The sequence below is a fragment of the Astatotilapia calliptera genome, chromosome 17 (genome assembly GCF_900246225.1).
Source record: "Astatotilapia calliptera chromosome 17, fAstCal1.2, whole genome shotgun sequence".
Lineage (NCBI taxonomy): Eukaryota > Metazoa > Chordata > Actinopteri > Cichliformes > Cichlidae > Astatotilapia > Astatotilapia calliptera.
Window position 1 is genome coordinate 15,816,392 of NC_039318.1, and position 13,950 is coordinate 15,830,341.

The following is a 13,950-nucleotide window of genomic DNA, read 5'->3' on the forward strand; positions in this document are numbered from 1 at the left end:
TTTAGTCTTATTTCTATCACAATATGTAGGAAGTTGGGTAAAATTCTCAAAGGTCATAAAAGGTAAGAAAAAAGGGAAACACCAAAAACAAAAAATATAGAAATAAAACGTTAATCTGTAGAAGGATAAATCATGGAACATTTTTCATTTTAGGACATCAAATAAAAATGCTTTAAAAATAATTCAACTATTAAATAATAATTAAAAGTGTGATTTTTGGCTAAGTTACACATAACGTTAGATTCTGAGAAATTTCCCCTGATAGATTTTCTTGGTATTATTTACCTTCCGTACTTTCAGAAACCTTTTACATATTTCAGTACAAATAAGACCCAAACTCAAACTAAATATTTTAAAAACTTCATCAGCTGATTAATATTAATAATGATTAATATTGCCAAATACAAGAGCACATCAACATGTTTGATTATTAAATGTAAATGTTACTTACCAGGTCAAATCTGTTACTTTAATTCCAAATATTTTAAATTAAAGTAATAGTTAAAGCTTTTTCATTGGCCAATAATAACAAATAATGACTTTTATTAATTTTTTATTTGTATCTCACATAAATAAATAAATAATAAATATTTAAATTCTATTGTTGGCAGTAATTGGATACCATTTTAATTCATGAAACACCAGTTTGAAGCGTCTTCACCTGGTTACATGAACGAGTGTCTGAAATATTTTCTTACTACCATTTTTACTGTCTGTTATGATTATTCCTTCTCCTCTCTCATATTAGCACCATCGTTGGTTTCCCATAGCAACTGGCCTGTTGGTCTTCTCAGCACAGTGGTTGTCATGGTGATATGCTGCGCAAGCAACCCCCATCAGCATTGGACCAATAACCACAGATGGACGACATCATTTCCTTTTATAGAGCCAACATGTTGAAGGCCTGGGAGACAGAGATAGCGGGCTGACAGTGAGGACGGTCGATGGGAAACACCGAGGCTGCAGGACGCTGTAAACAACAACAAACAGCAAACACTGAACCAGCCCTGCCCTGTGTGAGCTCAGGCCCCCATCCCACCAGAAGGGGCGATTCATTGGCCAATTTGAGTCACTGACTGATTAAAAGGGACCAGAAGAAGGGGGTTAGGGTGTCAATGAATGAATGGGAAAGGGAAAGTTCGTCTTCATGATGCCTGATCATCTCTCAACATGAGGATCAGTGAATAGTCCTATCTATCTCTACCAGCAACTGTAACAGCCAATATATGAAAATGACAAAAGTAAAGAAGAGGTCAGAGCAACACCTTCCAGTCATGTTATGACAGCTAATGTTGCATTGTTTGTCCACCAGAGGGAACTCTGCAACTTACCTGTTGGCAACATTTTTGGAACAAACAGGCAGAACGTGAACAAATTTAAAAAATGAGTGCTTACTTTTTAAATATCTGTCTTAAAAAATAGGTCAAGCTCTAGTTGCTCATTTAAAATGTTTTAGTGATCTTTAAAAACGTCTCACTTTCAGGCACTAAAGATGAATCTGTGAGACATGGATAACGATGGGGGTTTGGATTCAAATAAAAGTGTTGCAACTTCTTGGGACAGACATGAAAAATACTGAAATACATCAGCTTGTATCCATGAACATGAACTAATAAATGATACTTATATGATGTTTTTGTAGTGCAACCCAGTTGCAAACTCTGGAGCTGTGATGGACAGATTGTTAGCCAGCGCCCTCGCTCATCCACACTGCTTTAAACCCCTACAAAACAAAACTTTTGGCTTTATTAGGACAAGAGTGAAAGACTCACACCCAAGGTAGCCGAGGGACGTCATACTTTGGATTATTTTATTTATATCATTTTAATCATAAAATTGTTTTTGTTAATGTCTATATTTTTGTCTCTCTTCCTTGAAGCCTGGGTCCTCTAACAGCCGTTCCTAGGACTGCACTCTTCTGGACAGAGATCTCCAGTGTTGTTTATGGGATCTGAGATTATACAGTCCATATCAAAAGTTGTGGACCATTTGAAAAATGGCGCAAAAAAAATCATATTTTGCATGTTTGGATCTTAACAAGGTTCCAAGTAGAGCTTCAACATGCAACAAATGAGAGGAAGACAAGACATATTTATTTGAGCATGCAATTTATTAAAAACAACACTTAAACTGAAATAGGCTGTTTTACAGCTGATCAAAAGTTTAGGACCACGTGCCTTTAAAAGGCCAAATCTGTGCAAAAATATGGATTCATTGTCATTTTCTGTCAGGTGCTCACACTGTCATCACCTTCTGATGGCAAAGGCAAAAAAAACTTCCCTTTTTGAACGTTGTTGGGTTGTTGAACTGCATAAGCAGGGTTTCTTGCTGCACACCATCACTGCTGAGGTTGGACGCAGTAAGACAATCATTTGGAATTTCCTAAATGATCCTGTGGGTTATGGAACAAAAACATCAAGTGGAAAACCCCCCAAAATTTTTCAAGCACTGAGCCGGAGGAGCCAATTGGTGACAAGACACTGGACAATCCTCGATCCAAATTAAGGCCGTTACTGGTATAGACTGCAGCCCCATTAGGGTTAGGGTTTTTGCTTTTATTTTTTTGTTTTAGTCTTAAACGTTTGATCAGCTGTAAAAAAAAAAAAAAAAAAAAGCCTGTTTCAGTTCAAATGTTGTTTTTAATAAATTGCATGTTCAAAAAAATGTTTTGTCTCACTCCCGTTTCTTCTTGTTGCATGTTGAAGCTCTATTTGGAACCAGTCTGCACTTCTGTTAAATTCATGTATTTTTTAAATTTATTATCAATTCAGTTTTTTATATAATTGGCATAAACAGTCTTCTGTACAGCAGTCTTCAGCTGAGGCTCATCATTCCCTCATGTAGCCTCGGTCCGCCCCTGCTGACAGAGAAGAAAACATCCACCCTCCTCTTCCTCAGCTGCAGCTTCATCCTCCAGCTGCCGTGATGTCTGCTGGCTGCTCGGACCTCCTCCTCCTGTGAATCAGACACCATCATGAAGCGTCTCTCCATCCTCTGAGCGCGTATCTGCCTCACCTGCGGACTCCGGGACACTTGATCACCTGCAGGTTTTGTCGGCCTCGTCCATCCTTCATCATCCTCCTCTTCATCAGCAGACATGTTGTTTAGGCAGGATCCGTGACGCCGCGCTGACTGCTGATGGATGGAAGGAGCCGGAGGAGCGGCTAGAATGACGTAAGATGGAGGCTTTTGTTTCCTTATCTTGGTTTTTAATCCGTATTTATTCAGAACATGGCCTGAGCCTGAGCTCGTTATTCAGAGGACATGACGTGCTGCACGCGGCGGACAGCTGCAGCAGGTGTGCCTGCTCGGTGTTTTTCCATGAGCGGTCAGGCTGGACTCTCAGCTGCTCAGCTCATCAAACTGTGCTGGTGTGAGCGGTGAGCAGGTAGACATGATGGGCTTCAGGCCGGAATCAGTCACAGCGGGGTTTACAGCACCATCATCAGCCTCCTCTGAGACACATTCGTATTTTAATGGAGGAGGTAATCATTTCAGTTAGAGAGCCTTCATCGAACTGTCCACAAACATTTGGCCATGTACAGCAGATCGGCATCTGCACAGATCTGTTTTAATCAGGACTTTGATGTAAAAAAAACAAACAAAAAAAAACCCCAAACAAAACAAAAACAAACAAAACATAGCTGCTCATTTATTTCCATGCATCGATTAATCGATCACTTCTTTTTTGACTCTAATGTTCAGGGCAAACAGACACCTAACCGGCTGATTATCAGTTATTGGATAAAAACGTTACTGATTTTTTTTTTAAATTACATTATGTATGAAAAGCAAATAAAGTAAATTAAATCTGGAGTTTTGTAATTCTCTAATAAACTCATGTAAATCAACATATCAGATTTTAGTTGCTGAACATTTTGAACAAAAACTGAGAAAGTTTCTGGCAGTGTGAGAGCATGATGATGAACATTTGTAATTTTATGACATTATAACAATAATTAATTAGTCATTCAGTAAAAAGTGCTTTGTGTTCATTATTAATTATTAGTATCCTGGTTATGGATGAAGTAAACTGTTCGCTTTGAGTCCTTTGTGTTTATATCAGAGTGGAATTAATCCAGATCAATAATTTAAATGTACATTTACACTTTTTGTTTTCAAATGTCTGCATGTGTTGTTTATAATATGAAAGATTTACAGCAGGGTTAAATTACAGCTGGAGACTTATTTAAGTAATTATTAAAGGTAACCTTATTCTGTTCATTTCCAGTTTCATACTCTTATTCCTGGACTCTTCTAGAGTAGCTTTGCATGATTGATAAGAGATAAGATAAGATAAGATAGAACTTTATTAATCCCTCGGGTGGGTTCCTCTGGGAAATTCGATTTCCAAAAAAAGCACAGCAACGACCGAAGTTACAGTTACAGAATTGTTATATATATATAAATATATATATACACACACACACACACACACACACACACACACACACACACACACACACATATATAAATACAGAAACAAATATAAATAAAATATACAAAGGGGATAAATAGAATAAATAGGAATAAAAAATAAAAATACAAGTGAATTGCACATTTCAAGTATTGAGTCTATTGCACTGTTGACTATTTACAAAAAGTATTGCACAAAGGTATTGTACAGTGAGGTGAAGAGGCACTACAGCTTAGTTGTTCCCCCCTCCTTTGTCCTCCTGTTTCCCCTCCCTCTCCCCTCCAGAGAGGAGTTAAACAGTTTGATGGCGTGTGGGACAAAGGAGTTTTTAAGTCTGTTAGTTCTTGTCTTGGGGAGAAGCAACCTGTCACTGAACAGACTCTTCTGGTTGTTAATGGCCGTGTGCAGAGGATGCCCAGCATTGTTCATAATGTCCAGCAGTTTCTTTAATGTCCTTTTCTCTGCCACTGTCACCAGAGTGTCCAGCTTCATGCCGACCACAGAGCTAGCCCTCCTGATCAGTTTCTCCAGCCTGGATGAGTCCTTCTTTGCTGTGCTGCTCCCCCAGCACACCACAGCATAGAAAAGTACTCCAGCAACCACTGACTGGTAAAACATCCTCAGGAGCTTCCTGCAGATGTTAAAAGACCTCAGCCTCCTGAGGAAGTACAGTCGGCTTTGGGCTTTTTTATACAGGTGCTCTGTGTTGCATGACCAGTCCAGTTTATTGTCCACCCACAGCCCGAGGTACTTGTACTTGTTGACCACCTCCACCTCCTCCCCCTCTATCTGAACCGGCAGTGGACCTTCTCTGGACCTCCCGAAGTCCACAACCAGTTCCTTAGTCTTTGAGGTGTTGAGTTGCAGGTGGTTTGTGTGACTCCATGCGACAAAGTTCCTCACCAAACTTCTGTACTCCTCTTCCTGATCATCCCAGATACACCCCATGATGGCCGTGTCATCTGCAAACTTCTGAATATGGCATAATTCAGAGTTGTAGCAGAAGTCAGAGGTGTACAGGGTGAAGAGAAGAGGGGACAGCACAGTTCCCTGTGGTGCTCCTGTGCTGCTGACCACAGTGTCAGACGTGATGTCCTTCAGCCTGACGTACTGTGGTCTGTCGGTGAGGTAGTCGGAGATCCAAGCCACCAGGCAGGGGTCCACCTCCATCCTGTTCAGTTTTTCCTGAAGCATACAGGGCCGGATGGTATTAAAGGCACTGGAAAAGTCAAGAAACAGGATCCTGACCGTGCCTTTTCCCCCATCCAGGTGTGAGTGGGCTCTGTGTAGGAGGTACAGGATGGCATCCTCCACTCCGACACCCGCCTTGTATGCAAACTGTAGTGGGTCCTGGGCATGTTGTCCCTGTGGTCGGAGGAGGTTGAGGAAGAGCCGCTCTAGAGTCTTCATAAGATGTGACGTCAGTGCCACCGGTCGGAAGTCATTCAGCTCATTGGGCCGGTTCTTTTTGGGGACCGGGACGATGCAGGATGTCTTCCAGAGGGCGGGCACTCTCCCCAGTCGCAGACTGAGGTTGAAGACTCGTTGTAGCGGCTCCCCAAGTTCAGCAGCACATGCCTTTAGCATCCTAGGACACACCTTGTCTGGGCCTGCTGCCTTTCTGGGGCGAAGCTTCCTCAGTTGCCTCCTGACCTGATCCACTGTGACACTGGGAGATGTTTGGGAGGAGGGGAGGGGGGGAGATGTCTTGCTGGGATTGGAGGAGGGGGTGTCATGGTGTCAGGAAGGGGGGGAAGCGAGGGAGGCAGGAGAGTGGGGAGAGGACTCTGTAGTGAAGGTGAGGGTGAGGGTGGGGGGGGGTTGTGGGCTGGTCAAACCTGTTGAAGAAGTTGTTGAGTTCGTTTGCCTTCTCCACAGTCCCCCCCACTGTGCTTTTCTTGGTGTTGTGGACTGTGATGGTTTTCACACCATTCCAGACCTCCCTCATATTGTTCCTCTCCAACTTCTGCTCCACCTTCCTCCTGTAGGTGTCCTTTGCTTCCCTCAGGCACCGTTTCACCTCCCGCTGTGCTGCTTTCATCTCCTCCTTCACTTTGCTCCTGAAAGCCTTCTTCTTCATGTTGAGGACAGTTTTGACTTCCTGTGTTACCCACGGTTTGTTATTAGGATAACACCGTACCGTCTTAGCAGGGGCGACTGTGTCCACACAAAAGTTGAGGTAGTCTGTAAGACAGTGTGTCGCCCCCTCTATGTCCTCACCATGTGGGCTCAGGAGCACATCCCAGTCTGTGGTGTCATAGCAGTCTCTCAGAGCATCCTCCTTTTCTGGGGTCCATCTCCGAATGGAGCGTGTTGTGACAGGCTGCCTTTGGACGAGGGGTGTGTATTGTGGCTGTAGGTAAACCAGGTTGTGGTCTGACTTCCCTAGTGGGGGGAGGGGGGTGGCTCTGTATGCATCTCTCACATTAGCATACAGTAGGTCAATTGTCCTGTTGCTCCTTGTGGAACAATTCACAAACTGGTGAAAAGCAGCCAGAGTAGAGTCCAGTGTGGCATGGTTAAAGTCTCCAGATATAATAATGAAAGCCTCGGGGTTTTGTGTCTGAAGTCTTGCTGTGACTGTGTGTATTTTCTCACAGATTGAGAGTTAAAAATAATATCTTTAGGAATATTTAGTGTGTGATGGTTAATAAGGAAAAGCACAGGTCTGCATTAATTATCAGTTACACCTTATACTAAATCATTTGGGGCGTGAAATGTCAGAAAGCTAAACACACCAAAAACCTAAATAATTCAGAGTGATTTATGTTTACTCTCTTTTGGTGACGCTTTAGTTTAAACTGCGTTGTCCTGCTTCCCTCGTTTACCTACCCACCATCAGTCAAGATGGATGTGGTTGCTAAGGTTAAATCCAGAAGAGTAAACACAACGGCAGCCATAAACAGAATCTCCTCTGAGAGCTTCTTCACATCCTTAAAGAGCGACCTCATAGGAGAGCCGGCTCTCTATGGAGGATTAATCAAATCAGCTGCAGCACTGACTGGGAATTAAGTTCTGAGGTGGAGATGAGGACGGTGATGATGAATAGTTCCATGTGGTGGAGTTTGTCTTGTACCTGAGAGGAAAACATGCAGCTGTGTTTCCATAAAACAGTCCTGAGCACTGCTGCCTCTGACATTTCCTGGATTTTAAGAAAACATAAACAGCTTCCTCACTTTTTTAATATCTGGAGATTCTACATTTCCCCAGACGTGACTTCTGAAGTAGAACTACGGCTTCATTAACGCTCCTGTCCATGATTTCAAGTCCCAAGTAGAATTCCTACTGAGCAAAGATCACCCTCTGTAAATGTTTTAATTAGAACTCAGAGATGAGCATGGCTGTGACATGAACAAACCATAATCACTTACTGTGTATGCTACCGTTGTATATAGTGTATTATCTTACGTATCTTTTTATTTGTTTGTATTTTATTTGTATTTTTTGTATTTTCCTTCTGACCTAAGTTGAGGTAACGCAAAAATTTCCTCGTTGTGGGATCAATAGTCTTATCTTATCTTATCTTATCTTATCTTATCTTATCTTATCTTATCTTATCTTATCTTATCTTATCTTATTTAAACTCACCAGTATGACTCTCAGCTAACTTACTTACTGCTAACTATCTGATATCCAAACAACAAACCAAACTTTCAAACTTCCTACCAACTTACCAACCGACCATATCCTTCACTCTTTATCTCAATGCCAATCTACAAACAAGCTTCTGGAGCTGTGTATCAATGACGCTAATTCTGACTAACCCTGCAATCTATTTAAGCTCCCTGTGCAACATCAACAAACTCTTATTAATGACTTCTTTGGCCTTTAACTGAACTACATTCAGAGTTTGAATGCAATGAAACTGCTAGGTTATTTTGTCACATTAGTTGATGATGCTAAGTTAGCAACCCAACTGTGGCATTTGGGTAGTACGGCTGACCTTATCTATTCAGGACACATCGATAGCTAGTAATCTATCAACATTAGCATGCAAGTTAGCATTAACTAATATTAGGCACAGTCGATTTTGATTTTCAAATCTAAACGAAGAATGACTAGCCTGTCACTAATTTTCACCTGATGTTGGCTACAACATTGAGACAGGTGGGCCTCATGAGATAAAGCAGTTTCTATCTTTTGTTAGCACACCTGCCAACATACCACTCAGCCAACTATTAATCAATCAATTTTCCTAACCACTTGACTTGCCAATCTAATAACCTATGGTGCTTTCACAAACCAGCTATTCTACCCAATGACCTCATCTACCTACCAGAATACCAATCTACGTACCTGTCAACTAACTTGACTATCTGTTCACACACCAACGACCCATTCTCCTAACTACCTACCTTTGTATCTATCAAAAAATTTGCCATTAACCTACGTATCTCGCCAATAAAACAAATCTCATTACTTCTTGAGCCTCACACCTTTCTGAAAGATGACCAGCAGTAGTCTATCTAACCACCAAACAACCAACAAACCTTTTTATTTTGCATGTCTGAACTATTTATTGTTGAGTAATAACTTGGTGTAGGGATTGTGAGGAGCTGTCGATTGTATCTGGTAATCAGGAGTATTGTTGGGATAAATAAACAGTTTATGTTGAAAAATATTTCCCAAACATTAATTTGGTTGTGGTTTTTCTAATGCCAAATGTCTGTGTCTCCACAGCTGCTCTCTGACCCAGCAGTACAGCAATGGTGTATGCCCAGACATCAAACACAGTCGGTGTCAATCCCTCCATCTACTTGCCATCGTTCATGTATCAGATGTCATTTAACTACTCCAAGAGAGAAAACTCAACTGTCCTGGCAACCTTACCCACAACTCCCCTCTGCAGCCTCGAGGGCACGTCCACCGGCCAGTTGAATACTACCTCTGTCCCTGATGAGCTGACTTCAGGTGAGGTTGCCGTCCTAGGCTTGGTATTTGGGGTTCTATGGCTGGTCTCCATCTTGGGAAATGCCCTCGTATGCCTGGTCATCCACCGAAGCCGACGGACTCAGTCCACAACCAACTATTTTGTGGTGTCTATGGCCTGCGCGGACCTGCTCATGAGCCTCGGTTGTGCCCCATTCGTCCTCTTGCAGGTTGCCTCTGGACGTTGGCCAATGAGCACAGCAGCTTGCAAGGCTGTGCGCTATCTACAGCACCTTTGTCCAGGTGTGCAGGTCTACGTCCTGCTTTCGATCTCAATAGACCGCTTCTACACAATCGTCTATCCCCTCAGCTTCAAAGTGTCCAGAGAAAAGGCAAAGAAGATGATTCTGGCTTCGTGGTTATTTGATGCAGCCTTCGTCTCCCCCTGCCTCTTCTTCTATGGATCTACATCTACAGACAGTCATTGTGACTTTTTCCTTCCTGAGAGCTGGGGCAGCATAGTCTACGCAGCAGTTCACCTTCTCATTGGTTTTCTGGTCCCTGCTGGATTGATCATATCATTCTACCAGAGGGTGGTCAGGTACATCTGGAGGATCAGTGCTGATGGCCACACTGTGCGGCGGACAATGAACATTGTCCCGCGGACTAAAGTCAAGACCATCAAAATGTTCCTTATGCTTAATTCTGTTTTCTTCCTCACCTGGACACCCTTCTATCTTGCCCAACTGTGGCATCCGAGGGAGTCTGATGGGCCCAGCAGGCAGGGACTGCTTTTCTTCACAGCCATCTCCTGGATCTCCTTCAGCTCCACAGCATCCAAACCCACCCTGTATTCTGTCTACAATGCAAACTTCAGACGTGGCATGCGGGAGACATTCTGCATGTCATCCATGAAATGCTACCGCAGTAATGCCTACACCATCACCGCAAGCTCCCGCATGGCCAAAAAGAATTATGTTGGGGTGGTGGACATCCCAGTGCAAGCAAAGATGGTGACTAAAGACTCGGTCTACGATACATTTGACCGAGAAGCTAAAGAAAAGAAGGTAGCTTGGCCCACTAATGCGAACCCTCCAAATACCTTTGTGTGAATGAGCTTGGACAGCTTTAAAACTGAACTCACAAACATAAACTTGTCTAACATAGCAGTGCCAGTGGTGGCAGGTGAATTAGCTGGAGGCTAACATGCTAGCACTGTATTTAAGTAAAACGTTTACCGAATGTGTTCAGATTGTATAAAGGGCTTTTTGTGATGTGAGAAACCCTATAGCAGCCATATTGGTGATTTTTATACTTCAGATTTCAATCAGAATTTGTTTTCGTGCTGTGTTTTGATGGATCATTCTCCATGGATAAATTCCATTTTGTGTTTTGATGTCAACTTGTTAGCTAGCTAACTTTCTGTGTGGTCATCGATCATAAAAGTCTTGTAACTGCATCTGGTTTGCTACAGTAATGTACGTGGTAGATGCTAATGTTAGTAAAGGCTAAAATGTTAACACTGACATTATCTGCTTTGTCACAATGACTGAGTAACGGTGAGCTGGTTATATACCAAAGCCCGGGATCCAAGCTTGTTCAAATAAACTGGGCTGAATCATTGGAATACAATCAGGATCAATTATGACTTTAACAACCATGTCAGCAAGACCCATTCAGGTTCAAACTTAGCTGAGTGGTCATAGCTAAACATGACAACATGCAGACACTGTTTGATTCGGTTCACTTTCAGAATGGTGCTTAGTTCTTAAAAAGCATCAAGGCAGAACTCGTTTGGTGTGGATCGGTAGCTTAAATCTTAAAGTGCGATTGCAGAGGGACTTAAGTCCTGTAATTTCTGATTGAGATGGGTTCCTCAACATCATCCTCAGCACTGCTGTGTGGAAACGCTCGACAGGGATAGAACCTGAATATTTGTCCTCCTTCCAGTGTGCTGAAATATCCAGACTTGAGATCAAATGGATGTTTGTAGCTGTGATCAGTTCTCATGAAGTTTGATCAGTGTGATTAAAGATGATTTGTTATATGAAGGAAATTTATGAGTTTTTGTGGGAATATCCAGGAAAATGTTCCAGAAGACAAAAGACAGAGAAACAGAAGCAAGCTTTTAGAGAGTGAAATTTAATGAAGTCAGTAAAGTCATTGCTGCACATTCACCTCTTTCTGTTTTTAAGGCATTAGTACATCTGAGACTTGTGCACGCTAAAGTGTGGATATCTGAAGTCTGCATATACATTACAGATCAGGGGTGAGCTGCAACATTGCTGCAAGGTTACGAGCATTAGTTGGTCCTAACATTAGGTCAGTGCACCACATAATCCACTGCGTCATCGTGTATTTGACTAAAGCTCAAAAACACTGAGAAACTCTAGGATTTGGTTGGATCTCTTTCAGCAGCAGTGACCTGCATTGATCTACAGGTGTCGCTCACCTGTGTTACAGCAGCAGCTTGATAGAGGTGCTCTTGTTTGCTTATGGTCAGATAATCAAGTCCATTGATTAACTGATATGGATGCAGTAACAACGCACTGAGGTTTTCACACAGTGCCTCTGCAGACTGCTCAGTGTGTAATAAATGATGACACAATGGGAAACATCACATGCTTCTCTTAGTCTCAGGTTATGTTTACCTGATTCAAATTCAAATTCAAATTTTATTTGTCACGTACACAGTGTCGAGGAGGGAAATTATTTTACTGCTATTGTTAAATAATTGTTATTGCATTAATAATATAATTTGCAGCATGGATATTGCATTCCAAGGTTTAAACAGTGTCTCTTTCAGAAAGACTGAGTTGCAGGCTGACAGGAAGTTGTATGCAGAAAGAAGCAGGAAGTTATTTTGAGCCGCAGGCTAAGACGAGGCTTTAACAATGTAACAGATAGCTTTATCATTTTATATTAAGGTTTTAGTAGAGGTTCTTGATTAAAACATTTATTTAGTAGAAGACATACACATAGTCTCAGTGAGCTTCTGGTCTGGTAAAAGGTCAGAAGTGCAACAGGTGAATTGAGAAAGAGCATGTGAGGTCAACACACACACACACACACTTTAAATTAGATTTATTTAGAGGAAGAGGTTAGTTATGTTTGGCTGTAACTACAAAATTGTCTCGGTAAAAGAGGAACCGTTTCTTGTTGTCTCGACAAGAAAGAGGAACAATTCATTTTAAGATAAGAACGGAAAGTACCAAGCCATGAAAATAGGAGATGATTTTCTGGGTGAAAAGTCATGATGATGTTGATCTGATCTATGTATAAAATGTGTCTGTGACGTATGAAGGGGCGTCAGTAAACAAACCCTGATGCTATAAAATATCTGTTCATGCTTTGATTAAGTCGAAGACTACTTCCTGTCTGCGTACAGAGTTCTCTTCCCACGCGTGTATTCATTAAAATCTTCGTTTGACTTCACCCGGCCGGATCGGTGTGGTTATTCTTCGATCACCTCTTGTACCCTTCCTCAATATTGAATCTTAACATTTGGGGGCTTCGTCCGGTTATTGAGGAGGGTGAGTTGGAGGTTTAGATGGAGAAATTTGGTGGTCTTGGGTGGTCTGACGGGCAGACATGAGTTCCAGTGGTCTAAGTGAGTGGGCATAAGCCGGCTTATCCAAAAGGTAAGGCACTACCTGTTGAATTATTTCCAAAGTGTGCCAAATTGGACATGATAAAATTTAAGTCTACTCACTGAAGTTACTGGTGGATGTCTGTTTTGATTTTGATGAAAATCTCATGAGTTGAAGCAGTTAGAGTTCTGCTAAGAAGAAATGAAAGTAGTTAAGAGTCTGATAAGAAAAGTTTAAATAATGGGTTGAAGTCCCAAAGAAATTGAGTTAGAGTCTCAAGTAGTTGGTAGGGAATTGGTTATTGTGTTGGTTAGAGTCCAAATTTGGTCATAAGAGTGGACCTGAGTGGTCATTTTGTGAGTTGGAGTCTCCATTGACCACTAGGTTGCACCTGCCTCAGTTATACACTTGTTTCGGGTGTTGATTGTTGTTTCAAAATATTATAAATTATTCTAGAACGGCAGTTCGAGTCTGCTAGGAAGCGCAGAGCCCGGAGGTTACGCTCCCTCCTTGTCGTGGACGCGCGACATTGACCTCTCGGCGAAGAGGGTTAGTTCAGTGTGGTTTAGCTGTGGGGTACAGGGCATCCCGGAATTAAGCTAGGAGTTAGAGTCTCCTTACCGTTTGCAACGGTATCTGCGCTTTTTTGGACAGGAGAAGTTGGTCTTCGGGCGTGTAACTTTAACTTAACACTTCGAGGTAAGCCTTGGCTGTGAAATGCCAAAAATAGAGCTTCAGGCAAAGTTTGGGTTGGTTGACGCTTTTAAATTGAGTTAGGGATTTTAGAAATGAGGCCAGAAACAGTTAAAGTCTTGATACTGGTTAATTGGTGGGCGGTTATTTTAAATTTGTCTAAATTGGTTAGGCGCTAAAGCTGACAGATCTGACAGTAGTTGTAAATATAAGACGTCTTTGTAATAAGAGATCTCTGTGTGTCGAGTCAGTAATGCACTGACTGCCTGCTGCTATTTTTGGAGGTGTGTGTGTGAGTGAAAATGCAAATGAGTAAGCAGTGAACTGTTTAAGCCACAGTTGGTTTTACAAATACTGCTGCAAACATTGTAGAGTGTGTGT

At 42.0% G+C, this 13,950-nt stretch overlaps 1 protein-coding gene across 1 annotated transcript; it reads left to right on the top strand.

Moving 5' to 3' along the window:
- Positions 1-2,948: 2,948 nt before the first annotated feature.
- Positions 2,949-11,337, top strand: gpr19 (G protein-coupled receptor 19). The gene is made up of 2 exons (XM_026148338.1): positions 2,949-3,174; positions 9,098-11,337. The coding sequence occupies exon 2, from the start codon at positions 9,124-9,126 to the stop codon at positions 10,396-10,398; it is 1,275 nt and encodes a 424-aa protein (XP_026004123.1). The 5' UTR covers positions 2,949-3,174; positions 9,098-9,123; the 3' UTR covers positions 10,399-11,337.
- The last annotated feature ends 2,613 nt before the right edge of the window (positions 11,338-13,950 follow it).

Excerpts from the sequence above, each read along its gene's own strand:
- gpr19 (XM_026148338.1), top strand. The coding sequence starts at position 9,124 with ATGGTGTATGCCCAGACATCAAACACAGTCGGTGTCAATCCCTCCATC.